Genomic DNA, 26,737 nt, shown 5'->3' with positions numbered 1-26,737 from the left:
GCTCCTGGGTCTTCCCAACAAATCTGAAGGCATGCAGCTGTATCAATATGCCTAAGGAGACAAGGCTAAGGAGCTGCCTGGATTGCAGTCCATTTTGGCAGATGTGCAAGTCACCCTTGGTCCAACAAGAAGCTGACGGAACATACCAAGATCCAGGTCTACAGAGCTTGCGTCCTGAGTACACTTCTGTACTGCAGCGAGTCATGGACTCTTTGCTCACAACAGGAGAGGAAACTGAATGTTTTCCACATGCGCTGCCTCCGACGCATCCTCGGCATCACCTGGCAGGACAAAGTTCCAAACAACACAGTCCTGGAACGTGCTGGAATCCCTAGCATGTATGCACTGCTGAAACAGAGACGCCTGCGTTGGCTCGGTCATGTCGTGAGAATGGATGATGGGCGGATCCCAAAGGATCTCCTCTATGGAGAACTTGTGCAAGGAAAGCGCCCTACAGGTAGACCACAGCTGCGATACAAGGACATCTGCAAGAGGGATCTGAAGGCCTTAGGAGTGGACCTCAACAAGTGGGAAACCCTGGCCTCTGAGTGGCCCGCTTGGAGGCAGGCTGTGCAGCATGGCCTTTCCCAGTTTGAAGAGACACTTGGCCAACAGTCTGAGGCTAAGAGGCAAAGAAGGAAGGCCCATAGCCAGGGAGACAGGCCAGGGACAGACTGCACTTGCTCCCAGTGTGGAAGGGATTGTCACTCCCGAACTGGCCTTTTCAGCCACACTAGACGCTGTTCCAGAACCACCATTCAGAGCGCGATACCATAGTCTTTCGAGACTGAAGGTTGCCAGCAACAACAACAGGGGGTACAGTGAACAAATGTGTAGGAAGACCAGTCTCAATACTTGCCAGAAATTCACTAAGATCATAAGAAGAGCCTCCTTGCTGGATCAGGCCAAAAGCCCATCTGGTCCAGGTTCCTGTATCTCACAGTGGCCCATCAGGTGCATCAGGAAGCACATAAGACCACAAAATACCTGTATTCTGTTGCCCCTCCCTTGCATCTGGGATTCAGAGGTAGCCTATTCTAGGACTAGGAAGTTGCACATACTAGTCACAGCTTGTAACCTGTAATGGACTTTTCCTTCAGAAATCTTTCTAATCCCCTTTTAAAGGCATCTAGGACAGATGCTGCCGCCACGTCTGGTGGTGAGGAGTTCCAAAGACCAATTACATGCTGGGTAAATAAGTATTTTCTTTTGTCTGTTCGAACTCTCCTGACATTCAATTTTAGTGGATGTCCCCTCATCCTGGTGTTGTGTGAGAGGGAAAAGAACATCCCTCTATCCACTCTATCCACCCCCTGCATAATTTTGTATGTCTCAATCATGTCCCCCCTCAGGTGCCTTTTTTCTAGACTGAAGAGCCCCAAACGCTATAACCTTCCACTGAGGATAATTGCCTTCCCTTCCAATCCATGTTGGGTTTTTTTTTTCTTGAGCACAGAGATTGGCTTTTAGTTTTCGTTTTAAAGGGAACGCATTTAGTTTTTAATTTACTTTTAACTTTGAAACAAATTATACTTTTAAATGGCAATTCCCACAGATGCTGTTAAATCCCTGGGTTTACTTTCAGTAGTCACCTGGAGATAGATATGGATTCCTGGAGACACCAAGCCTCCTGGAGGGATGGCAACGCTAGCCGCAGCTTGGGGGATTCCTCAATGCTGGGGGACGTATCAGCACCCCTTTGTAAGAGGAAGAATTTTGAATGCAAAGCATATTCACATCTGTGGTACCCCAGAGTGGAAGCAACATGCTTTGAAACACCAGTTAGTTCAAACGGATAATACAAAGATAATAGTAATCAAATGTAATTAGTCTCTGGAATGATGGCAGGAAATATGATGAACAGAGCAATCAATTAGTCTGCTACTGAGACAGGTGGCAGAAGCAGCAACCTCCACTGGACTCACTAGTTGTAGCTGTTTATAAAGTGTGAGTAGAGCTCAGGGCAGGGCTGGTACCTGAGGCAGTGTGCTGAACCATTCATAGGGGATGTGCCAGCCTGTGCTCCTCCCTGTGGAGGCAAGTGGAAGGGGGCAGAGCAGAGATGGGTGACTACTGCCAATCTGCTTGATTCAGTTAGCCTCATGGATTCTGGTTCAGTAGCATAGCTAAGCTGTGCCCAGGGGGGGTCCTTTGTCCCCCATTGTGGAGTGGCATTTTTCTGCCATCTCTGCTGGGGGAAGGAGTGACAGTTGTATGGCACACACTGTGAAATCAGCCCACCCTTCCTTGTCCTTGTACAGCTCCAAATGATCAATCAATCAATCAACAGTATTTATATACCGCTTTTCAACTAAAATTCACAAAGTGGTTTACAGAGAAAAATCAAATAACATAAATGGCTCCCTGTCCCAAAAGGGCTCACAATCTAAAAAGATGCAAATGAATACCAGCAGACTGCCACTAGAACAGACAGTGCTGGGGTGAGGTGGGCCAATTACTCTCCCCCTGCTAAAAAAAAGGAGCACCCACTTGAAAAAGTGCCTCTTACCCAATTAGCAGGGGTAATGGGGTGATGGAGCTGTTTGCAGGACCACAGCCGTGGATCGATGGAGGAGGGATGACTGTGCAGGTGTGGGAAGGATCAACTGCCTTCCCACCTACTCTACTACCCTGACTCAGAGGTACAGCATTTTAATACAGGTTGAGTGGTCCCTGTTTCAAATCCAGGTGTTCCTTCTGAGAGAGAGAGAGAGAGAGAGAGAGAGAGAGAGAGAAGAATTTCAGGAAGTGGAAATCAGAAACCCCCTTGTGTGCCTGAGTGGATCTTCAGATTCAAACCAATATACAGTGTAACTGGATCATGGCAGTCGCAAACAGTTAAAGCCCCTCGCATCACAGTCCCAGTTCAAATTGGCCTCTCTGCAGCTGCAATTCAGGAAGAACTTTTAAGTGATCATTCGAAAAATGGCATAAGGGCATTTGCATTCTGGACAACTGTGTCCTGTCAAATGTGTCTCGGTCATTGGCATCGCTGGACATTTGTGTTTGGGTTTTTTTCGCGTTCCGGTCATTTGCATCCCACTATAACTGGGCAACAAACCCCATGTTATATATCCTATCCCAAGCCTAACCCTACCTTTTCATTAAAAAAAATAAAAAGTAAGTCTAATATAAATCTACATGTATTGGGACACAAATGTCTGGGACGCAAAAAGAATGGATGCAAATGTCCAAAACTGGGATGCATTTGACAGTTGTCCAGAATGCAGTGGTCTTGTCACTTAGAAAAACAAGTGTCTCCTCGGTGCACCCTGATAGTGGATTGGGTGCTACCCATTGACATTGGTACTGACAATTCAGGATTCAGCCGAGCCAGTGGGCTCACTGATGGATGTAAGGGCATCTCTGGACATCATCACAATGAACTACACCTGGATCAGGCCTATTGACTTGGACTGAAATTGTCACAAGGGTTTTCAATGACCTGCTGAGTCACACAACTGCGCACCTTGAAGCCGAGCTCCACAAAGCATGGAGCTTGGTGACCCGAATGTTCAGAGATGACTCATGACATCAAGCATTCGAGACAGCACTGTGATACAGTCGCACCACCATGCAGGAAAATAAGAGGTCCACGCACTGGTGCAGACCCCTTACAGCAGTGGTTCCCAAACTGTGATCTATGACTCACCAGGGAGCTGTGGAAACCAGCCAGTGGAGCTGTAGAATCCTCGTGAAAAACCCACCACCCTATATATAGTATTGTAGCCCCAATGGGGAGTCATGGCCAATAGCCAAGTAGAGGTCAAGGGAGCCGCCAGTCAGAAAAGTTTGGGAATGACTGCCTTACAGGGAACAGCCACTGCTTCCATTGTGAGTTGATTCATTTTTTCGAAACTCTGCCTTATCTGTACATTCAGAGCAATTTGCAAAAACAATTTAATTAGTTTATCCACAGTAATTTCTTCTTGTGAGCCAGAGTGCCCTTTGAATGTCAATAGCTTGCAAACGGCATTTCTTGATTGTTAGCATGTAAAACACATAACAAGACAGCAACTCCTAGCTAGAGATTTGGGAGGGCTGGAAGCAGAGTTCTGGGTGGCCCTGTATTCCGCAATATATCAAGGTGGTGCCCTAGAAACTGAATTGCAAAGTCCCTCGTTCAGGTGCCGTCTGAGTTCTTAGGCCCACAGACTACAATCCTAACCTGGTCTACTCAGAAGTAAGTCGTATTTTGTTCAGCGGGGCTTACTCTCAGGAAAGTGTGGTTAGGATTGCAGCCACAGTTGGTTCACGGGCCCGTTAGCAAGCAGTTTGATTGCTCATACAGTGGGGAAACTTGGATCTCCTTGGTTCACTGAAAACAAGTCGGCTTATGGTTGTACCGATAGTTGGTTAATGAATGGCCCAAGCCTATCATAAATGTTGTGTTTTATGCTGTTGTGGGCATCAGAGCTGCTGGTGCGCATGGCCGAAGGCTCTGCGCATCCACCAGAGTTGGGCCCAGCCTGCATTGGAGCACTTAAGGTGCCAATGGAGACAGGTTGTAGGAGGTTCGGGGGAGGCTCAGGTTGGGGAGCAGGGAGGGCAAGGAAAAGTTCAGGGACAGATCTTGGTGGCAGCTGGATCCTATCCCTGTTTTCTAGGCCTGACATGCCCCTCCCTCTCCTTGGACTTGCTCCAGGAAAATAGCTGTTGTCTGTTCCAGGAGACCCACTGAGAGCTCTGTGGCTTATGGAGATGTAAGTAATGGTGAGTGCCTGCATGTGGCCATTGCTGCCCTGAATGGCTCCGCGGGTGAGTGGGAGGGGCTGCTTACACAGTGCATTGAGGCGCCTGCAGTAGTTACTATACCACCCCCTCTGGTTATGCCACTATTGGGTGCTCCAGCTGTTGATCCCCTCCCATCCTGTTCAATGTGTCATTTGGCTTGAAATAGGAATTATTTTTTTAAAGGGTGCCAGATTTTATTCTAAATCCACCTTCAATCCACGTGCATTAGGACATCTCTGATGGTGTTTTAAAGCTTAGAATACAGCAGCGGTTGTTTGGCGCAACGGGGGCCATCAAAGGACAGAGGCAGGTCGTTAGCGGCAAAGAGTACTGGCCTTTAGCAGTCTGAATTAATTTGGAGCTTGAGTTAATGGGAAGCGGCCTAGTTCTAAAGAAGTTGCTGATGTCTGACCTCTTTTGTAGATTGGCCGCAGTGCCAGAGAGGGGAAGGATGCAAGGTCTTTGTTAGCAATGCTGCAAACTTTTACAGTGATAAACTGAGGTTACTCCAAAGTTGTGTTTGATTCACTGTCATTGTGCTGATCTCCAAAATAGCGCCGAGAAGGACCACGTTATCGTCTGGGAAATTTGGTGCCTCTCCCCTCCCTGAGATCATGTTAAAACCACACATCTAAATAGGTCATGATGACCAGAAAAGTGGGGTCATGATCATGTAACCGCCCCAGGGTACAATCCTAACCAGGTCTACTCAGAAGTAGAGTCCTATTTTGTTCAGTGAGGCGTGCTCTCAGGAAAGTGTGGTTAGGTTTGCAGCCCCAGTGGCGTAGCTAGAGGGGGGTGCAAAGTACTAGGTTTCACAGGGAGCCTCATCGCAGCATGCAAGGGGCCCTTCCCCCTTGGAGCCATTCCAGGTGGTAGGAGCAAAATGGAAGCTTATTGGCTGTTGCTGCTTGACAAATAGCCATCAGTATTCACCTGTATTTTGAATGTGAAATGGCCATGAAGTGGCCAGAGGGTTGCATCAACTGGCCCATATGTTCCTCTTCCAGTGCTGGAGGTGTAAGAAGTCTATATGATACAATTCAGTGAGCTGTCACTTTTAACAGGTGAACCATCCCACTCAATTTGGGACGGTCTCGGAAAATTATTTAAGTTAAAACTGGTTATTGAATTAGAATTAAGGCATTTTCCTTTATTGTCATTGTCATTAACAGTGTTTGTATACTGCTTTTCACCAAAAATGTCCACAAAAGTGTTTACGGGCATAGTCAAATAGTAGCTCCCTGTCCCCGAAGGGCTTACCATCTGAAACGTTTCAGAAGGACCCCAGCAAATAGCCACTAGAAAAGATACTGTGGTGGGATGAACCAGACCAAGACTGTTTTGGGACTTAGTATCCAATCCTATCCAACTTTCCAGTGCTGATGCAGCCAAGCCAATTGGGTGTGTGCTGTGTCCTGTGATAAGGGCAGTCACGGAGGCCTCCTCAAGATGAGCGATCGTTTGCTCCCTTACCTTGGGGTCAGGATTAGGTAAGGCTGCATTGGTGCTAGAAAGTTGGGTAGGATTGGGCTGTATACCCCATCCATGATCCCAAAGAAGGCAGTGGGATGACAACCAGGCTGGGGGGGGGATGACCAACCCCTGCCATGAGCCACCTATAAGCCCCTATTTCTTTACCTTTCCTGTTCCCCCAAATACCTAGTGGTAGCAGGAAGTCCGTAAGCCCTCTGTGCTACCATTTGTACTAGAAAAATTTGAATTTGGATGGCAAGGGCTTGGCAGGAGTAAGCCTTAGCAGCGGGACAAGTTCATTATGAACCAGGCTCAAAGAATTGAAAGTATCTGGGCTGGGGGTTATCCTGAACTTGGGGAATTTGCTTCCAAATTCAATTGTGAATTGTGAATGATTTTACCATCTCTTGCTCTCACATTTGTACCCCACCTTTTCTCCAAAGTGCTCAGAGCAACATATATTGCCCTTATGTTGGCATCCTTCTGTCTCGGAAGACTATGGTATCGCACTCTGAATAGTGTTCTGGAACAGAGTGTCCTCTCCAGTGCGCGAAGCCTGGGTAAAGTAGATATGGAGGATAGGCTGTTACCCATGCAGCAAATCCCCCCTCTCCACATCGCTGAAATGGTCCAATGGAAAGGCAGAAGCCAATACGGTTGGTTCCAGTGGCGTTGCAGGAGTTGCCAGAACGTGACTGTGTTCAGCCATGAACTGCCTCAGGTACTCCGGCTCCGGATTTTGCCTCGAGGTTGACTCCTGAAGCCTTTTCCATAACTGGATGTAGCCACAAGGCAGTGGAGGTTTGGGATCAGAGTTTTCCTTCTCTCAGATGAGCTGCCTTCCCAGGCTAACAAGTCCCATCTACCCGGTGGCTGTTCAGTCGCCTCTTACAACAAGTACTGCCAAACTGAGGGCCTATTCTTATCCCCAGCCCTCAGGCAACTGTGAAAATTAGATTAGGCTGGGGGGGGGGGTGGAAGGCCACCCAATGAGGTTTTGAATCCAGCTGTCATCGATCCAGACCCACAGTGCATAACAATCCAAAAAGCATAAAATGAATCATTTTCAAGATCTGCATTTTGAGCCCGGCACGCCTTACGTCAGTCTTTATTGACGTCCTTGCCTGCCTGCTCGCCTGTTTTGCAGTGTAATGTTCAGTAGTATTGGATGCCCAAACCAGAAGAAAGGAAAAAGGCACCGGGCGAGGCATAGATTGTCACGGCTCATGCCCGATTATGTGTTTGCCGAGCAGCCTGCCAGCTTTTGGTATTTGCCGTGAATTCAAATGGTTGTGAGGTTCTGTAGAATAACAAAATGCAGCTGGATTTTCAAAACCTGTGTATGCTGGATTTTGCACTTGCATAGGGCTGCTTCCTCTCCCAGAAGAAAAAAGAAAAACTCTGGTCTATTGTTCATGTAGATGTTAATTCATGCAAATGTATGCAGATCTAACGGTCCATTGCTTTGAGTTAAGGGTGTGTTAAATATGATGAGGAGACAGAAACATTGGCTGGGCTGGTTGAAAACTGACCCAGTGTCACTTCGGCATCTGAAAGGCCCTGGGGCTGAATTCAGTTTACTCCGGCCCTGAGCTGCAGGTCCCAGCTGGAAAATGTGCCTGCCTGCTCTCATTTCAAGCGGGTCTGTTTGCACTACCAATTGCTGTCTCCACTGTACTGTCCATTGCTTGCTTCAATTAGAGACCTAAAGGGGTTTTTGTGCATGTATGTTTGGCTTCAGATTGCCACATCTGCGTTTTTTTTGTTTTTTTTTTGTTCCTGGTGGTCTTAAAAGGGACTTCAGCAGTTCAGCAGGAATGTTTGACTGTGAGGATGAGAGCATCTGATATGTGCAGTGCAATCCTATCCTGCGCTGGAACAGGCAAGCCAGGAGGCTTGCGCTGTATCCAGCGCAAGACTGTGGCCAGAAGCGGTTTAGCCAAAGGCAAGGGGAAACTTTCCCCTTATCCCTGGGTAAGGGCTGCTGGCCCCAATGGGTCTCCTTGGACTTGCGCCACCTCTGGTGGTGGCGCAAGTCAGAGGAGAGTGGAGCAACTTGAAGCCACTCCGTTCTCCCTGGGAATGGGGGTTGGGATCTGGCATAACTGCTGGATCCCAGCCCCGCCTCCCTCTCCCTGCCTGCCCACCTGCTCCTGGGGCTGCCCACCCTCCCCCCGCCCAAGAATGTCTACCCCCCCCTCCTCCCCCCCATGCCTACCTTTCATCCTTGCATTGGCTCATCCGAGCCGACACAAGGCAATGGGAGGAAGCCGCCGCAGAGGCTTCTGTCAGCCTTCACAGGCCGGTGTTTCTGGAAGCGCGGCCTGGCTTCCTCCCAAGGAGGTGCAAATGTGCCTTACAGCAATGGACTTGGGCCAGCCTAATTCCACGTTAGGATTGCTCCCTAAGAGTTTGAAATATCACAGTGGAGACTGCATAATATTCATCTAAGTTGGGGCTGGCAACATTTCTGGGCAAAGGGGTCTGGTATTTGGTGATGTCACGTCATTGCCAAACTTCTGGGTTGCTGGGCTCCCAGAAGTGGCTGCATCGAGCTTGGATTCGGAGGCAAAATCTCCTGCCCAATTTGCCGCACACCGGATACGGTATGGCAGAGCTGCCTGCCCAGGCTCGTGGAGTCCCGTGCCCTGTCCAGCATGTGGCAAATTGGGCAGGAGGCTTTGCCTCCCAAGTGGAGCTCTGGGCAGGCCAGATGACTTTGAGTGGCAGGTCGATTCCAGCCTACATGCTGCAGGTTGCTGACCCCTGATCTAAGTGAATTAATCCTGCTTTCATCAGCATGGCTACCCAGAACTTCAGATCAGGAATCATAAGTAACGGATCTGCAAGGCTCTGTAAATTCTGGGCTGTCTGAATTTCAGCAGCAATGCCAGCCAACCATTCACTGCCAACACACCCACTTCTGAGAATTCCCATTTTCTTACAGCCAGTTAGTCTCCGGTATTGAGCGATTGCACTGAATTGGATGGTAGGGGAGGAGTAGTTTTAGAAAGCCTTCCTTAAATAAGTGCTCTTTGCATAGAAACTTCCGTTTTCATTTGAGGAGAAGGACTTTGAAAAATCGAGAGGGAGAGGCTGTGCCAGGCTCCATGGCAGGAGGGTCGCAAGGGTGATGAAAAGAAGGCAGTAGGGGGCGATGATGAGCAGCTTTTCCCAAATAAAGGGAATGAGATGGAGCATAAACGGAGACAGGGGGTGACTTAGAGCCCAATCCTGAATGGTGCAAGCTGGCTTACTGCTGGCGCAATTGTGCATAAGGCACATTTGCGAGTCTTACTGCCGGGCCAGCGCCCGTGCTAGCCCAGCACTGGCTGGCGCTGGGCTAGTGCCAGGTGGGCACCCAGCCTCCGCTGCTAGGCAGTTGCACGGACTGCAGAGCCGTGGCACGGTAGGTGGGGGCAGGGAGGGGGGCAGGGAGGAGGCATTCTGGTGAGGGGGGAGGAAGGTGGAGAGAGGGCGGGGAGGAGCCGTGACGGGGAGGTGGGGAAAGGGCGGGTGGGAGGTGTGCTGGGAGGAGGGAGGGAGGCGGGTCCAGTGGAGCTTCGTTCCACCGGATCCTGTGTGTTTGTGTGAAGCTCGGCACCCTACACGAACGCCTTTACCCTACCACCGACCTTTTGGTCGGCGGTAACTTGAGTAACCCCATTATGGGGCTACTTCCCTTACCCAGGAGAAGGGGACAAAAGTCTCCTTCTCCCGAGGTGCCACCCGCACTAGCCTGTGGTGCACAGGATCCGGCGGCAGCCATTTTCGGTGCTGCCGAAGCTGCGCGCCGCAGGAGCTCAGGATTGGGCTGCCCGGCTATAATCTGATGCACACTTACCTGAAAGTAAGTCCCAGTGAATATATGGGATTACTTCTGGGTAAACATCCATAGGATTATACTGGCATTCTGTTCAGTTTAGTGCATCATAAACAGTAATAAACAGTATGGAGAAAAGAGAGCACAGAAAAAGAAGAGCCTTACTGGGTCCAGCTTTTTGTTTCTAGCTCCAGCCAGTCAGGTGAATCTGGCTGCTCACAACTAGGTCATGAAGTTAATGGCCAACCCTTACAACAAAAAACCCTACGCAGTGGTGTTGCTAGAGGGGGTGCAAACTTCACCATGGTGTGCAAGCGGCCCCTCCCACCACCTTCTGGGCAGCTGCATCAGCCATGCTCAGGAACAGCAGACTGCAGGCTTAAGAGTGGCCTTCTAATGTGTGCGTGTGTGTGTGTGCGTGTGCGCGCGCTTAAATTATGTGGATTTTGAATATTTTATTTTAATCGCAACTTATATATGCTCCCATCACTGTTTTTGTTTAAATTGGTTTCATTTATCTGCTTCATTGATGGTTTCACACTAGACTTTTTTTTTTTTTTGGCTTATTGTATTATTTGCTGATAAACTGTGAACCACCTTGAAGCCCTTTTGAGGTTGAAAGGCAGGACATCAATCATTTAATTAAAGACAGCTGGGAGTAGCTGTGGTTGTACAGGGGAGAAAGACTGAAGTCTGGCTGTCCTCATCTCTGTTTTGAAGCCTCCCAGGATCTTACATCTAAATTGACGGACCTCCTGCTTGCGGCAGGCTTGGTCAAACAGTAGCTATCTTGACTTCTGGGACTTCCTTCCTTGGCCCGTCAATCCAATTTTCTATCTTATTAATTCTAGACCAGGTTAGAGAGAGAATGGTGTACTCACCAGAGAGTTTTGCCTCAAGGAGCATCGCCAGGCTTGCTTCGGACATAATCATTAGTTTATAGTTCTGACTGGAGCCAGGATAAATTTTCTCCCTGAAACTGTGCCATTGCCAGTGGCATAGCGAAACGGCTGCAAAGCACTGAGTTTTGCCGGGAGCCTCACCATGGCATGCAAGTGGCCCCTCCCCCTTCCCCCACTGAACCATTCCAGGCAGTGGGAGCAAAACAGAGTTGTACACCTGGCTGCAAAGGGGAGGAGCCACTTGCACACTGCGGTGAGGCTCCCTGCAAAACTTCGTGCCTTACGCCCCCTCTAATTACTCCACTGGCCATTGCCATTATTTTAAATTGTGTATTTCCTGATATAATATCAGCTTCTGGGGATGTGTGAGGACCTCCTTCCATGTGAGGTACAGCTGGTTTTCCTCCTTATCAGAGGAGGGTGAAGACTTTAAAAAAAAAATGTCAGTAGGTTTTTTTCCTGCCTCCTTCGATTTGTGACTGTTGCCCTATTTATCTTTTATTTTATGCTTTTCATCCTTTTTGGAGGGTTGGTTCTTTTGCTATTCTTTTAAAAGTTGACGTTGAAAATTATGTTTGTTTAATTTTGAACATGAGTTGCCAACAGAAGAAAGGGTGGGATATAAATCTTTTTATAATTTACTACTACTACTACTACTACTACTACTACTACTACTATGATGCTTTACAGAGCTTAAGAAGATAGGTGTCTGCCCCAAGGAGCTTACAATCTGAAATTTGACACAAGGGGGCGGCAGAAGAAAGGAGGGCGATGAAAGCAGGAGTCAAAAGGGAAGGATATACATTTATTTCAGTTAGACGTATCTAGGTTCAGTTTCATCAGGTGATGGGAACTTAGGCTGAAGTCCTACACTAAACATTCCTAAACATTAGGTGGTGGTGGGTGGGCCATCTCTGGCTCCTCCCTCAGGATCTGTCGTCGGGGGTGTGGATTGGCATTCCCTCAATGCGTGGTGCCCACAGCAATGTACCCACAGGTGAAACTGTGATTGGAGGAGGATTGGGGGGATTTATGATTTTGTCTCCGCCATGGTTCCAGTTCCAATCATACCTGCTGCCTCATATTTTATATAGAAAATGGCATGCAGGTGGGATGAAATTGGGACTGGAACCATGGTGGGATCAAAGATTTAAGGCCTCCCTATCTTCCCCCAGTGTTGTCTCACTTTGCAGTCTTTAGGAATAAAAATGAAAACCACCATTCTAAATTATGCTTTCCGTACAACATTTAATGGTGCATTTGGATACAAAGTAAAAACTTGCGTCGTTCCACTGCTGATCATGATAAACATTCTGGAGTAAAAACAAAGAAATCAAATCTTCTCTGCTTGGTGTCTCACTATTTTATGACCTGTCTCTGGAGGTGACAGCAGCAAAAGACAACTCAAAGATTCTGCATTCCAACAATTACTTTTAAATGGCTGAAACGGAGGAAGTAAGAATTGACTAAGTAGACAGTTTTTGAACTCCAGAAGGGAATGGTGTGTTGAAAGTCTGCACTGGAAGCTGAATAGGAGAGAAAGAGGAGAGAAGGAGGTGGCTTGAATTCTGAAAAGGCAGGGGCTGTACTGTACACTTCCTTGACTCTAGCAAGGACCATTTAAACAAAATACTGGGATAAAATAAGTATCATTACAAAGTGATTACATCATTACAAAATAAGTATCATTACAAGTCTCTTGTGCCGGCGCAGGAGGGTTGCAAATGTGCCGTAAAGCATGTTTGCACCTCCTCAAGAGTTGGCTGGGTCAGTGCCAGGACGTGCACTGGCCCACGGAGGCTGAATCCAGCCTCTGCGCCGACTCTGACAGGGAGGGTTGTGTTGGCCAAGCTTGGCTGATGCAAGGGTCTGGGGAGGGTGGGGAGGAAGCAGGAGGGAGGTGTTCTAAAGTGGCGGGAGGGTAGGCAGAGGGCAGTCCCAGGTCTGGGAGAGTGGGGAGTGGGAGGAAAGGCTGGGAACTGGCAGTTATGGCGAATCCCAGCCCCATTTCCCAAGCAATAAGGAGCAACTGCAAGCTGCTTTGCTCTCCTCAGACTTATGCCACCTCCTGCCGCTACCTGCCCTGCCTGTTCCAGTGCAAGACCTCAAAGCGGCACGCAAACCGCCCCTGCCCTTTGGAGCCATTCCGGGCGGGAGAGCAAAATGGAGGCAAATGGCCTAAAGGGAGGGGCCGCTTGCATGCCACGGTGAAACTCCCTGCAAAACGTAGTGCTTTTCACCCCCTCTAGCTACACTGCTGTGGTCGTGTTTCAACTTTGGCTGGCACACACCAGGCGGTGGAGCAATCGCACGGCTGTCAGGGTGTTAGATTGGTTGTTGAGTGGAGGGAAGCAGTTGAAATCTGTTTTATGCTAAGCTTGTGTAACAGCTGCCTTTTTTTCAGCTAATGCTTAAATACATTTATTACTGCGATTATTGGCGATTTGCAAAAACTAGATGGCAACAAGAAAAGCTGCTGTTTCAAGAATACATTGTGGAGAACATCTTCCAACTCATTTCCCCCTCTCCTCTTTCTTTATTTCCAGGATGAAAAGAACCAAATGATGACCACAAACGTCTGGGTGAAACAAGTGAGTCCACAAAGATGATTTTGTTTGTATTTACTAATTTTTTTTCTGCACAGTAGTCATTTCTTTGTAGCTGGAAAGCAGAGGCTGTAACCCAGTGATAGTTCAACTCTGTAAATGCCCCGCTGTTGTGCAGCTCCCAACAGCGCTTATGCAGAAGAACTGCCCAATAGATTGTGAATTCTTCTCTAGTGGGTCATTGAAGGCTCACTGAAACCATCATACCCAGTTACGCACTCTGGGCGCAATCCTAACCCCTTGTGTCAGAGCTTTCAAGCACGGACATATAAGGGCAATGCAACTCTGAGGTAAGGGAACAAACATTCCCTTACTTTGAGGAGGCCTCCGTGAGTGACATCCAACTGCAGGATGCAGCACACGTCCCATTGGCACCGCTATGCCAATGCTGGAAAGCACTGACATGAGGGGGTAGGATTAAGCCCTCTGTTAGGTTAAATCCTGTGAACAAAGTAAAGAAGCATGGCAGAGGAGCCTGATGCTGACATGAAAATAATATTTGGGCTGCTATCATGGAGATTGGGCCTGTCAACAACTTTGAAAATCGAAGACATGCTGGAAAAAAGTATGCTGGAGAAAGAGCTACTGTATAGCAAGGGAGAATGATTGCCTTTGAGTCCCCCTAGGGGGCTCCCTAGAGACCTTTTGGTGACCACTGTGGTTAACAGGATGCTGGACTCAATGAACCATGGGTCCAATTTAACTGAGCTCTTGATTTAACTGGGCAGGAGGTCTGGTCTAGAGGTTAGAGCCTCCGTTAGCCCGAATATAACATCAGAAGGTTGCCAGTTCGAGGACACCGGCAGCTCCCTGAATGGCTGAGAATAGTGAGACCTTGAAGCAGCTGACAAGCCCAGCTGAGTGATTCCACCTTCTCTTGGTGTGAGCAAGAAGCATCTTGGTTGCCCTCCATGTGAGAGATGGAGATGCTGTCAGCCTGTGTGGGAGAACTGGAGGCCAGAAGTGAGGCCAAACCAGGAAGATCCATTCTGAAATGTTGTTGGTTCTTGAAAGAGAGAACCTCTATGATTGTAAAAATCCCCTTGAGGGATTTAGAAATGCCTGCCTATGTAAACCACCATGAATAAAGTCAGAGGAGTAATTCGATGTTGTTGTTGTTGTTGTTGTTGTTATCTAATAGTAATAATAATAATAATAATAATAATAATAATAATAATAATAATAATAATAATGTATGGGGGAGTTGGGGTTAGTGAAGATGTTAAAGAAAAGAACATCTTACTATCGAGTAAGTTTAGGTAGTGTGTTTTTTTGAACATTTTTAGGTTGTTTGGCACATAAGTAGCATAAACGCAATGTGAAAAATCCAAAATGAAGGTCCTGTGGGTCAAACAAAAGGCCGTTTAGTCCCACAGAGGATCATTCAGGCATGGGGTGGGGCAGAGAGTTCTGCATTCACATTCAGACTGGGACTTTTTTCCCAGTGGGGCTGTTCTTATGTTCTTATGACATACTCAGTTGAAAATGCTGCTGGGGAAGGGGAAACCTGTTGTGGTTCAGAGAAGTAGAGAAATGGTGAGCAAGTTAAGTGTCTATGCCAGCAATTTTCGAGGCTTTTCTACTCATGGCATAGTGCCTTCTGTGGCCTTCTCTATGGCCTTCTGTGACCTTCTGTGACCTCTTGTGTTGGCACTTCCGGCTTCCTGAAGACTCTTCCAGGTTCTGTGGCTCTTTTTTCTACGACAACTGTCTGTAGTAACAAATTGTCCCTCTTCCTCCATTGGAAGCTGGGCAGACAATTTGTTATTACAGACAGTTGCCCTAGAAATAGAGCCACAGGCCTGGAAGAGTTGTGCAGTTATTTTCAACTTCTATGCTCCAAACTCCTGCACTGTACCTGTGGGCCTTTTGCGGCCCACCAGTTGAAAACTGCTAATCTAGATTTTACAGTGCAATGCTCAGAAGTAAGGCCCATGGTGTATAAGTCTGCAGACAGCCTCCGTGTGCTGTGCATTTGCTCCTAAGCCTCATGCAGTGGCATAGCTAGGGGGGTGCAAGGCACTAAGTTTTGCAGGAGTCTCGCCGCAGCATGCAAGGGGCCCCGCCTCTCCCCTCTGAAGCCATTCCAGTTGGGGGAGCAAAATGGAAGCTAATGGGGGCTCCGAAGGGGAGGGGAAGGGCCCCTTGCATGCTGCAGTGAGGCTCCCTGCAAAACTTAGTGCTTTGTACCTCCTAGCTATGCCACTGGCCTCCTGTTTGATGAATCTGAGGCCATATTCTAAAGTTGCAAGCTGGTTCTGATTTGACAGCATAGTTGAATTCTCTGTGTTTATTTTCAGGAATGGTATGATTATAAACTACGGTGGGATCCTGAGGAATATGAAAATGTTACATCAATACGAATTCCTTCTGAGCTCATTTGGAGGCCAGACATTGTTCTTTACAACAAGTAAGTTGTATCTGGAGAATCTTTGTGATTTCTGAAGTGTGTTCTCAAAAACCTGGGCGCTCTCTGCACATTTCTCAGGGGTTCGTGTCATTTGTTTATTATTTAGAAAATGTTGTTCCCTCTGAGCATGCCTGTGTTTCCTTCCTTACCTGTGGCCAAACTACACTTATTGTTGCCAGCCAGATCCAGCCCATCACCTGAAATCATCTTGCCCATTTGGGGCTCGGCTTGTGTGTGTGTGTGGGGGGGGGGGGGGGTTTGGCAATTTGCCGCATGCTGGACAGAGCTGCTTGCTCAGGCTCACAGAGTTTGGGAGGGAGTGAATCTGATGGCAATGGCATGCGCTGGATCCTATCCCCTCTGGCAGCAGCCTCCCCACTCCCTTTCTCTTCTCAGACTTGCACCAGTCAAGGAGACCCAGTGCATGGCAGTACACCACCCACATCAATACACTTCTATGGAAGTGGAAATATTTCATGGTGCCGATCTACCCCAAAACAGCCTCTTTAGAACTGGCCTTCTTACAAAAATAAGGCCAAAATATGTGATTTTACTTTTAGCAAATGGAAAAGAAAACAAATCATTCTTAAAATGTTGACCGCATCTTTCAAAGATTAGTTTCTTATACCCGCTGCGAAGGCTCGGTAATTAATAATCTATGAGTACATGAGACTACCTTACGCTAGATGAAAGACCAGCACTTCAATATTATACAATTTCTTTCCTGGATTGTAGCCAGAGAAAGGGGAGCATTTGTTTAGATAATCTTCACATGTGCGAGCTGGTTCATTTTCAATGTCATGGAGCTTTGGCCTAAAGAGGAAGCAGACCCGGTGGATTAAATTTTAATTTAATTTTGATGCCTGGTCAGCTTGGAAACTTGCAAGAGACTGCGGCCCAATCCTATCTAACTTTCCAGCTCCAATGCAGCTGTAATACAAATGTTCCCTTACCTGGAGGTCTCTGTGACTGCCCCACCCCACCGCAGAATGCAGAATAATAATAATAATAATAATAATAATAATAATAATAATAATAATAATACAGGTATTTCTATAACGCCTTTCTTGGTCCTCAGATTTCTCCTTAGACTTTATTCAAGGCAGTTACATAAATCCCAGTAGGGATTTTTACAGTTTGAAAGAAGGTTTCTATCTTTCAAGAAACCAGAACATTCAGGTGTTTCTTTCTTGATCTGGTCGCACATTCTGGCCTCCATCCTCCCATGCACAGAGCAGATGGAATAACTCGGCTCAGCTTGTCAGCTGCTTCAAGGTCGCACAATGCCGGTGTCCTCGAACTGGCGACCTTCGAATGTTATCTTCAGGCAAATGGAGGCTCAACCCTCTAGACCAGACCTCCTGCCCTCTAGACCAGACCCTGTTGGCTGCATTGGCTCTGGAAAGTTGAATAGAATTGGGCCCTAAGTATGTGCAGTTGTATCTGGTTCCCAGGGCTGGGCCAGGAACTGCTGGTGTCTGCAGTGATGTACCAAATGATGCTCCCCCATGGGCTGCTATGGTGCCAGCCTCTGCTCTTCCCACTCTCTGAATTGGAAAAAGAAGAGGGGAGTGGAATGGAAGGGGAAGTGAAGAAGAGAAGAAAGTGGTGGGCTAGAGCAGCGGTGTCCAAACATTTGGGCAGGAGGGCCACATCATCTCTCTGACACTGGGTCAGGGGCTGAGGAAAAAAATGAATTCATTTACATTTAAAATTTGAATAAATTTACATAAATTAATTTATTAGAGATGGAACTTGAATGAATGAATGAAGATCTTGCAGTAGCTCAAGGCCTATAAAAGGCCTTGCACAAAGCAAGACTGGCCTTTCCTTCATTGCCACTGCTACATCACAGATGTGAAACAGCAAGTAGTGGAGGGAGCCCTTGTCCCACAGCTCAGGTGAGAGGTTGAACAGTCGTCCTCATGCTGAGAGCAGTTGCGTCAGGCCAGCATGGACTCCGGCAAGTGTCTGGAGGGCCAGAGGCTCACTGGGGACTGGGGGCTCCAAGGGCCAGGTTGGGAGCCCCTGAGGGCTGCAAGTGGCCCCCGGGCCGGGGTTTGGGTATCCCTGGGTTAGAGTATCTAGAGCAGTGATTTTCAACCTTTTTCTCTCATGGCATACTGACAATGTGCTAGAATTGCCAAGGCACACCATCAGTATTTTGACAATTGACAAGGCACACCATGCTGCTGGTTGGGGGCTCAAATCCCCCCAATGGCCACACTAATAAATGACCCTCCTCAAACTCCTCAGGCACACCTGTGGACCATCCGCGGCACACCAGTGTGCCACGGCACAGTGGTTGAAAATGACTGATCTAGAGAAGTGATTTTCCATGTTTTTCTTTTCACAGCACACTGACCTCAATGGTCTTCACCTCTTGTGATGTCCCGGCTTCCCAGAGAGTTGTCCGGGTTCTGTGGCTCTGTTTCTAGGACAACTGTGTGCAGTAAAGAATTGTCCGTCCCTCTTCCTCCGCCGGCTCTTTGGAAACAATTTGTTACTACAGGCAGTTGACCTAGAAATGGAGCTGCAGAACCTGGAAGAGTTTTTCAGTGATTTTCAACTGCTGTTCTGCAAACTTCTGCGAACCTTTTGCAACACACCCATGTGTTGTGGCGCACCTGTTGAAAGTCACTGACCTAGAGGGGTCTGACAAGAGGGATCTCCCTACTTTGCCTAAAAGACATTCTGTCAGTTTTACATCCTCCTGGTATTCTATAGCATGAAGGCACAGCCAGTGGCATCACTAGGGTTTGCTTCACCTGGTGCTGGAGGCCAGCATGTCACCCCCCCCCCCATGGACCTCCTCCCATGCAGAGGGCAGGGCAACGCCCCAGACAGTGGGTGTGGTGGTGTTCCATTGCCCCACCCATGCTGGTTTTTTGGCTATAACCTTTGATAGAAGGGAGATATCACACCATGGTTTGCTTCATTGCCTTCTGCATGAACTTACACATTGAATGATGATGGTATTATTCAAAAATACCAAGCTTTTAAAAATTCTGGCCAGTAATGGTATCACCCTCTTCCCTGTTTGCGTCAACCAATGTGACCCGCATCCCCTGCATTCTCCTAGTGACACCACTGGGCACAGCTGCTAAACATTTTTCTTTTTCTTTTCTTGTATTAAATGTAATAAAAAAGAGTGGGAGGGAATTGTGGCACTTTTTAAAAGAGACATCAGAATCTGCTTTGACAATGCTTGTGTAGATGCCCCTTGCTGGATTAGGCTAAACAGGATGTAGTTAAGTATATACGATTATATTTTTATCTTGCCCTCCCACCAGGGAAGCACAGAGGGTTCCTTTCTCCTGTCACCCTCTCCTATTGTATCTTTGCAACGATCCTATGAGGGAGACTATGCTGGAAGACCATAACTGGGCCAAAGTAATTCGACATGCTTCATGGCTGACTGTGTCTCCCTGGGTTCAAGTGCAATTATGTAAATTAGGCCATGTCTGTGTGTGATCCACTCAAGTTAATTTTCTGAAGAATGTAAAAAATCCTGTTAATTCAAAATTCTTCTTCCAGTTGCTTTTCCATCTGTGGGGAGAAAGAATGCAAAGGCTTTGTGTCTCTTCCTCTGCGCGCAATAATCAAACTGGGGGCAGCTGCATAGCTAGAGTGGGTGCAAAGCACTAAGTTTTGCAGGGAGCCTCATTGCGGAGTGCAAGTGGCCCCTCCCCTTCGGAGCCAGGCCTACACCTCTGTTTTGCTCCCCCATCTGGAATGGCTCTGAAAGGTAGGGGCCCCTTGCATGCCGCAGTGAGGCTCGCTTCAAAACTTAGTACTTTGTGTACCCTCTAGTCATACCACTGCTGGTGGATTTTGATTGGAAAAATGGCTTTAAGGGGGTCAAGAAACTCCCCCATCAAAACATTGCCAGGAGATGGTTTACAGGTCTTCCAGGTTGTATCTTGTTTAGCCATAAACAAGGGGAAAATCAGGCTTCATGATGGAGTCTCTACCCAGAACCTTTCCTGTCTCTTCTGCGGGAGAGACAGCCGCAGAAGCGAAACAGAGATTTGCATCTTCAAGGGACACGTCCCAGTGGCTGTTAAGTTAGCCTCTCATCTTCGTTCATTATTGTCAAAAGCTTCCACTGGCGCACTCTGGAGGACCAAATTAAATCAGTAACTGTGGCTAAGCTTGTTCCGGAGAGTATACATACTTGTCAACATTCATGAGGAATCTGAAGCCAAATTAATATCCTAAGGGGGAATTAATATGCAGTAGGGTTTCTTCGGCAGGCTTCGTTAGATGAGTTTGAGACTCTGCAAAGAGTTTCTTTGGAACCTGGCAGTCTGTGCACTGAAGGAGGGACTATAGCAAAGGATGCTCCTGCTGCCATCCTTTCCTTGTTTTATCCAGAGTAGCTAAAAACCCTGAGACCTGCTCCTAGGAATTATAGTTCTGAGATAAACCATGTTTTCCTACCCAAGGTTCAAAAAATCTCAGGTAGCAGCAGCAGCATAGCTACAGGGGGTGGGGGTGGTGTGGTAAGTACTGCAGATGCTGCATCATGCTGTGTAAGTGGCCCCTCCCACTTGCCTTTGGAGCTGTAGTTGCCATTGCTGCCCAGAATGGATCAGATGGTGAGTGGGTGGGCTGCTTACACAGTGCGTTGTGGCACCTGCAATACTTACTGTGCTGTAAGAACATAAGAACAGCCGCGCTGGATCAGGCCATAGGCCATAATGGCCTACCAAATGCTTCAGGGAGCACACAAGACAACAAGAGACCTACATCCTGGTGCCCTTCCCTGCATCTGGCATTCTGAGGCAACCCACTTCTAAAATCAAGAGGTTGCGCATACCCGTTGTGGCTTGTAATCTGTGATGGCCTTTCCTTCAGAAATCCCCTTTTAAAGGCATCTAGGCCAAATACCATCCTGTGGCAAGGAGTTCCACAGATTAATTACATGCTGGGTAAAGAAAGGAGAAGCTGTAGCTATACTACTGAATACTGGTTCAGGCAGTGGCCTTCAGAAGTCAAGAGAAATTGAGGCCTGCAGACCACACGGGATCAGAAAGATGGAATTTGACCCCCAATGCCAAAATTCTCCCCTCTTCTTTCTGATTTTCATTACAATGTATGTTTCCCAGGCCAATCTTACCCTTAGGCAACAGACTGGTAACGGGGTGCTCATTCATTCCCATCAGTGGTGTCGCTGGAGAGGGTGGAAAGCAGTAAGTTTTGCAGGGAACCTCACCGTGGTGTGCAAGTGGCTCCACCTTCCCTTTGGAGCCATTCCGGGCAGGGGAGGCCTTCCTCCTCCCTCTTCCCTGAACTGGAAAAGGAAGAGGGAGATGGAGCGGAAGTATTCTAGCCACCATGTTCCTATCCTCCCATCAACACTTCCTCTTCCGTTCCATCCTTCATTTTCCCTTCCCAATCTTGAGCCCACCAGGAGCAGAGACTAGCATATCATCAAGCTGCCTCAGGTGCTGGGAGGTCAAATGCCAGTCCCATTCACCCATCTCTCAATAGCATACTGTGGTCTCTGAGCAGGAAAACCACAAGTTCTTTGATCTCAGCTGGCACATACAGCTCTTCTGAGCATGTCCAGAATCCTCATTTCAACTCTTGTTCAGGCAATTGCTAGCAGGCGATTCTTGTGAGGCAATTAAGGTGATCCCATCACCTGAAACATGTTGCATTTTTTTCTCCAAGTTAGTAATTTGGGGGGGGGGGGCAGGGAGAGAATTTTGAGCTCACACATTCATAGATCCAAAGCAAAGAACAAGAAGTAAATCACACAGCCAGATAATCAGCACAGTACATAGTATATATAGTATATAGTAATATATAGTATATAGAACTATATAGTATGTATCAGTATGGATAGTCACTAAACAAAATTTAAGAGTCAGTCCATTTCTAATTGCCAAAAAGAGCACCAAACCATCATTATGCAGGAGACTAGCCAGATCCCTTGAGGCAGGGAGTTCCATTGCCTTAACGGTGATGTACTCCTCAGTATTCCCATCAACAGCACCTCTGATGGGGGTGGGACCTGGAGCAGAGTCTTCCCTGATGAGATGATGCTTCAGGTAAACTGATCCCAAGCTTTTAGGGCTTTAAAGTTAGTAAGAAAAAATGTTCTTGTTTTCCTGTTTTAGTGTCAGCACCATCCCTGTGTTGGGTTTCCCACTGGTTCATGTGGACTAAGTACTACCCCCGGATTCCTAACCTAGATTAGAATCCCTGTTTTGCAGATGAGCCTGCTTTAAAGAGAAATGCAGGCAGTGGCTCTCTCCCCGAGACATCGATTGTCTCTCTGCAAGACGTGGACTGTTATTTTTGGCACCCTTGGCAGCCGTCTCATTTGCTTCTGAGCCTGGGCGGGCCTTCCCTACGCATGGCCAAGTCAAACATCTCTGTTGCCAGCAGCCGGGCACAAAACTAGCTTGAGAAAAACTGTAAACGGAGATTCCCTGGGGTCATTTAGGAACTTGCCGGTTCTAGCTCTGATAAAGCAGACTCTTGGTACTGTGGTCTTATCTCAGCCTTGGAGTTTTCAGAGCTCCCCGAGAGGGAGTCTGGATCTGCTCCTCGGCATTGAGCTGGGAATGCTTTCCCCATTAAACTCATTAATTTGTAGCTCTAATTTCCTTTGTACCCAATATTTGCTGAACAAAGGGTTTCTTTAATTGGAGAATATTGCAGCTTGAATGTTTAACAGTAGTGACTCTTTAATGTTTGGCGGGGGGGGGGCTGGATGGTGGAGGAGCTGCATTGGAGTAACCCAGTTCTGTTTAGGTTTGCACTTGTGTGCAGGAAAGGATGCTTCAGCGAGGGGTTGCCATGGCCCTATACAGGCCTTGTTGCTTTCAATGGAACTTGCCCAGGAGGACGTCCCCAAGGATTGTTCCTGCAAATGATATGGTCAGTCTGCAGCTGTTTCACAAACAAAGTAATTGTGAAGAGTTTACCAGCTGCTCTTCCTCCAACTTTGGAGTGAAGAACTGAATAATGAAAAGCGCTCAGGTTATGATAGGGCCAGAGGTCAGGGGGTGAGAGCTGCATGCAGCTGAACCCAGGTGAAGCTGGGAAAGATCCTGATTGAACCCCTGGGAGGTGTTGCCAGTCAGTGTAGGCAAGGCTGAGCTAGATGGACCAAGTATCTGACTCAGTGGAAAGCAGCACCGCATGGCACTTCCCCGGTACCTTTGAGCAGTGGTGTAGCTAGAGGGGGTGCAGAGCACAAAGTTTTTCAGGGAGCCTCACCGTAGCATACAAGAGGCCCCTCCCCTTTGGAGCCATTCCAGGCAGTGGGAGCAAAACCAGGGCAAATGCAGGGAGGTGAATACCTCCATTTTGTTCCTTCCACCCAGAATGGCTCTGAATGGGAGGGGCAACTTGCATGCTGCGGTGACGCTCCGTGCAAAACTTCATGCTTTGCACCACCTCTAGCTACACCACTGCCTTTGAGCTACTGTTTTAGCATACATTTTAGCTGTTGTTTTAAAGGATTACAGGGGTATATGATTTGAGTTAAAATAGGGTGAATGGGGTTAGTTGCAGATTTCATGAAGGATCCCCTGCCTCTCTCTCTCTCTGATACTGATAAAACAATGTCACCAGGTTATTTCATTTAAGTGATCTATCTATCTATCTATCTATCTATCTATCTATCTATCTATCTATCTATCTATCTATCTATCAGTTTAGATCTGTACTGGGTTGAAAATGCTTTCCTTTTACAGGTCGCTAGAAGCATTCAAGCTTCTATAGCGGCATGCAGGGAGCCTGAGCATTGAAAAAGACTAGATTGACATTAACAGGAAGAAGGAAGTTAGCAGCACAAATGACTTCACAGCCAAGGCAAATTTCCATAGAAGCAAGAAATCTGGTCCTGCGTACAGAATTCCAGGTCCAGAAACTTCAATTTTTGTTTTTTTAATGAACAGATTTCTGATTCTTGTGACTGAAAGTGTGTGGGAGACAGAACATGAAATCTCTGAAGTGGGAGAGAGGGCTGAGTGGCATCCTTATCTGTGGGGGATTCAGAGCCTTGTTTGGCTCCCGCCTATCACTAAAAGAAGTAGAATTAAAATGATGCAAATCAAGAAATTGCAAATACTTTTTGGTTCTGTTACACAATTTATTCTGCTTTTGCTACTTGTGGGGATATAATAAGCAAATAGATGAGCATTTGATTGGTTTGCATTATTCATACAAGGTGCAGAATGTAGGTTACCTTGGCATCAGGTTACCCTGGTGGTGAATTTTTATTGGGAATGTGACTTTTCCCTATTCTGATTGGATCACTTTCCAGTTTAATTTGAAGAATTTCTATGCTTAAGTTTGGAAGTGGCATATATACCATTTGCCATCATTTTCTTTCTTCACGTGTCTTCCCCCCTCATGCTATTGATGTGCACTAGCACATATGCACATTGATTGAATAAGTACAAAAAGGATTCTTGATATGATTACATGATTGCATTGATCAAATCATAGCTTTAAAAAAAACCGTGCGATCACATCAAAATTTTCTCTGTGGTTTAATCAGCACACATAAATACTGCTGTGGCAATAATTGACAGCCTGTCAGAAAAAAAAGAATGAACTAAAAATTGCAGAAAACTCTGAGTAACGAAAACTGAGAATAAAAAGAAGACATGGAAGAAGTCCCTAGTGCATCAGAGTTCCTCCAGACATCAAACTGGGTAATGGGCAGCCCAATACTATCCATCACTGGCAGAGTGGAGGTGCTCTGCCCATGCTATATCCAGCCCTGAGTTTGAGCAGGCTGGAGGTCACCTTGAGACAGTAGCATTGCTAAGGGAGTGTGGGCTGCACCGGGTGACATGCATGGGGGGGGGGGGTGATGACAGAAAAAATGTCAAATTTGTAAAATCTGGGTATTTTCGAATCATATCATCTTGCTATATATCATTTGATATGTAATTCCATGCAGAATGCAGTCAAAGAAACCGTGTTGAAATATCTCTATTCTATGAAAAGTTATAGCCAAGAAACCAGAGGGGCGGGGCAATGGTTCATCACCACGCCCACCACCCACAGCATTGCCCCACCCACTGCATGGGAGGAGGTTCATCATGGGGGCGATGCCCTGGCGTCCCGCATTGGGTGACGCAAACCCTAGCGCCTTGGGGTAAGGGAAAATTTGTTCCCTTAGACTGTGTCAAGCCCCAGCCTACCCAATGGGGCTACTCAGATCTGCACCAGCAAAATCACTGGTGCAAAGTTTGAGTCATCCCTTGTCATTGGGGTAAGGCTCAGGAAGGGGAATAGGATTCTGTGGAGGCCTCCTCCTCCAATCCTACCCCCTCTCAGGCCTGAACTGCCCTTCCCCATCCTCTCCCACCCCAAAACACTTCGGGGGTTGCACAGCAACACACTGTTGCTTGCACAGTTGGCCGTCAGTGTGGATTCAGTGTTGGAGGAATGGCATGCGTCGTGGGTGCATCATGGAAAGGAGGGACTGGAGAGCAGGGCACCTGCCTTCAATCAGCTCCTCTACATCCTGCTTCTTTGAGGTTTCTTGGCAGTGTGTTGTGAATCCAAACTGAATGCCTTGGTGTGGAATGCCCGCCAAGTTTTCGAGGCCAGCCGTTCGTACAAATGGAATTGTCTTAATAAACCAAAACACAATGACTTCTGCATGCTGACGCTGCAGTTGTCCTCACAGAAATTACTTGGCGGGTGTCTCATAATGCAAAATGCTTCTGCCTGGCTGACAGAATTTAGCTCAATTTAGGGGAAGGAGAAAGTGTTCCAAAAGTGGCACTCAAGCACGAGAGGTGCAGAGAGGGACCTGAGAGCAGAGGGCAAATGCAAATGCCAGCCCTTTCTTGCTTACTGCCGGCGCGCACTGTCTCAAATGTGCTGTAAGGCATGTTTGTGAGCTCTAACGCCGGGCGAGCGCCTGGCCAGCGCTGGGCTAGCGCCAGGCAGGCATCTGCCCTCTGCCACTCAGCGGTTGCATGGACTGCTGAGCAGCGGAGAGGAAAGCGGGGGCGAGGGGGAGGCGGGGAGGAAGTGTTCAGGGGAGGGGGAGGCAGGAGGAGGGCGGTTTAGGGTGGGGAGGAGGCGTGATGGGGAGGTGGGGAGAGGGTGGGAGGAGGCACGCCGGGGGGAGGGAGGGGGAGGGAGGGGGAAGGAGGGAGGTGAAACTGGTGGAGCGACTCTCTATTGTGGGACTACTCCCTTTACCTGGGGGAAGTCCTGTTTCTCCTATTAAGGGCACCCAAGGTGATAATGATGAAACCAGGAGGCCAACGGTGTATGAGGATGGGGGTGAAGTTGTGCCTGCTGTCCCCAGCCCCAATCTTTGTGTGCCTATACGTCACATGAGACATGATCCTGGGACCCCTCCCACTTTCATCATACATGACTAAAGTCCCTTTGAAAAGGATGGAGGGCTGCCTGCCAGACTAGAAATGGGCACAAGGAACTTTGTGTCTGTTTCCGCAAGCTAAAGTGGCGTGGGAAGATATGAACAGAAGACCTCAGTACAGGTTGGCCCTCCTGATCTGTGGGTTCGGGACCTGTGGATTTGACTTACCACAGGTCCTGACCTGTGCCTGGAGGGCCTCACTGAACCTCCCGGATGTGACTGGAAGTGCTGGAAGTATTTTGAGGCATGGGGAAGCTGCACATGACCTTCCTGCATCCCTAAAGGCTTTCCAGACACTTATAAGAGGCACTTTCAGTTTGACAAAAAACCAGAAGTGCCTCTTAGAAACATCTGGGAGACATTCTGGTGTGTGCAAGGCTTTCCTGTGCCTCAGAACACCTCTAGACACAA

General features: G+C 47.7%; 1 protein-coding gene across 1 annotated transcript in view; it reads left to right on the top strand.

Annotated features, from left to right (window-relative positions):
• The window catches only part of CHRNA4 (cholinergic receptor nicotinic alpha 4 subunit), a 70,691-nt gene that overhangs the window by 14,619 nt on the left and 29,335 nt on the right, over nucleotides 1-26,737 (top strand). Inside the window, exons 3-4 of the mRNA XM_066623229.1 lie at nucleotides 13,482-13,526; nucleotides 15,842-15,951. Coding sequence (XP_066479326.1) covers nucleotides 13,482-13,526; nucleotides 15,842-15,951 — 155 coding nt within the window. The remainder of the gene's footprint in view (nucleotides 1-13,481; nucleotides 13,527-15,841; nucleotides 15,952-26,737) is intronic.

The sequence above is a fragment of the Tiliqua scincoides genome, chromosome 4 (assembly GCF_035046505.1).
Source record: "Tiliqua scincoides isolate rTilSci1 chromosome 4, rTilSci1.hap2, whole genome shotgun sequence".
Lineage (NCBI taxonomy): Eukaryota > Metazoa > Chordata > Lepidosauria > Squamata > Scincidae > Tiliqua > Tiliqua scincoides.
Note: the sequence above shows the minus strand (reverse complement) of the source record. Positions and strands in the feature narration are given on the sequence as shown.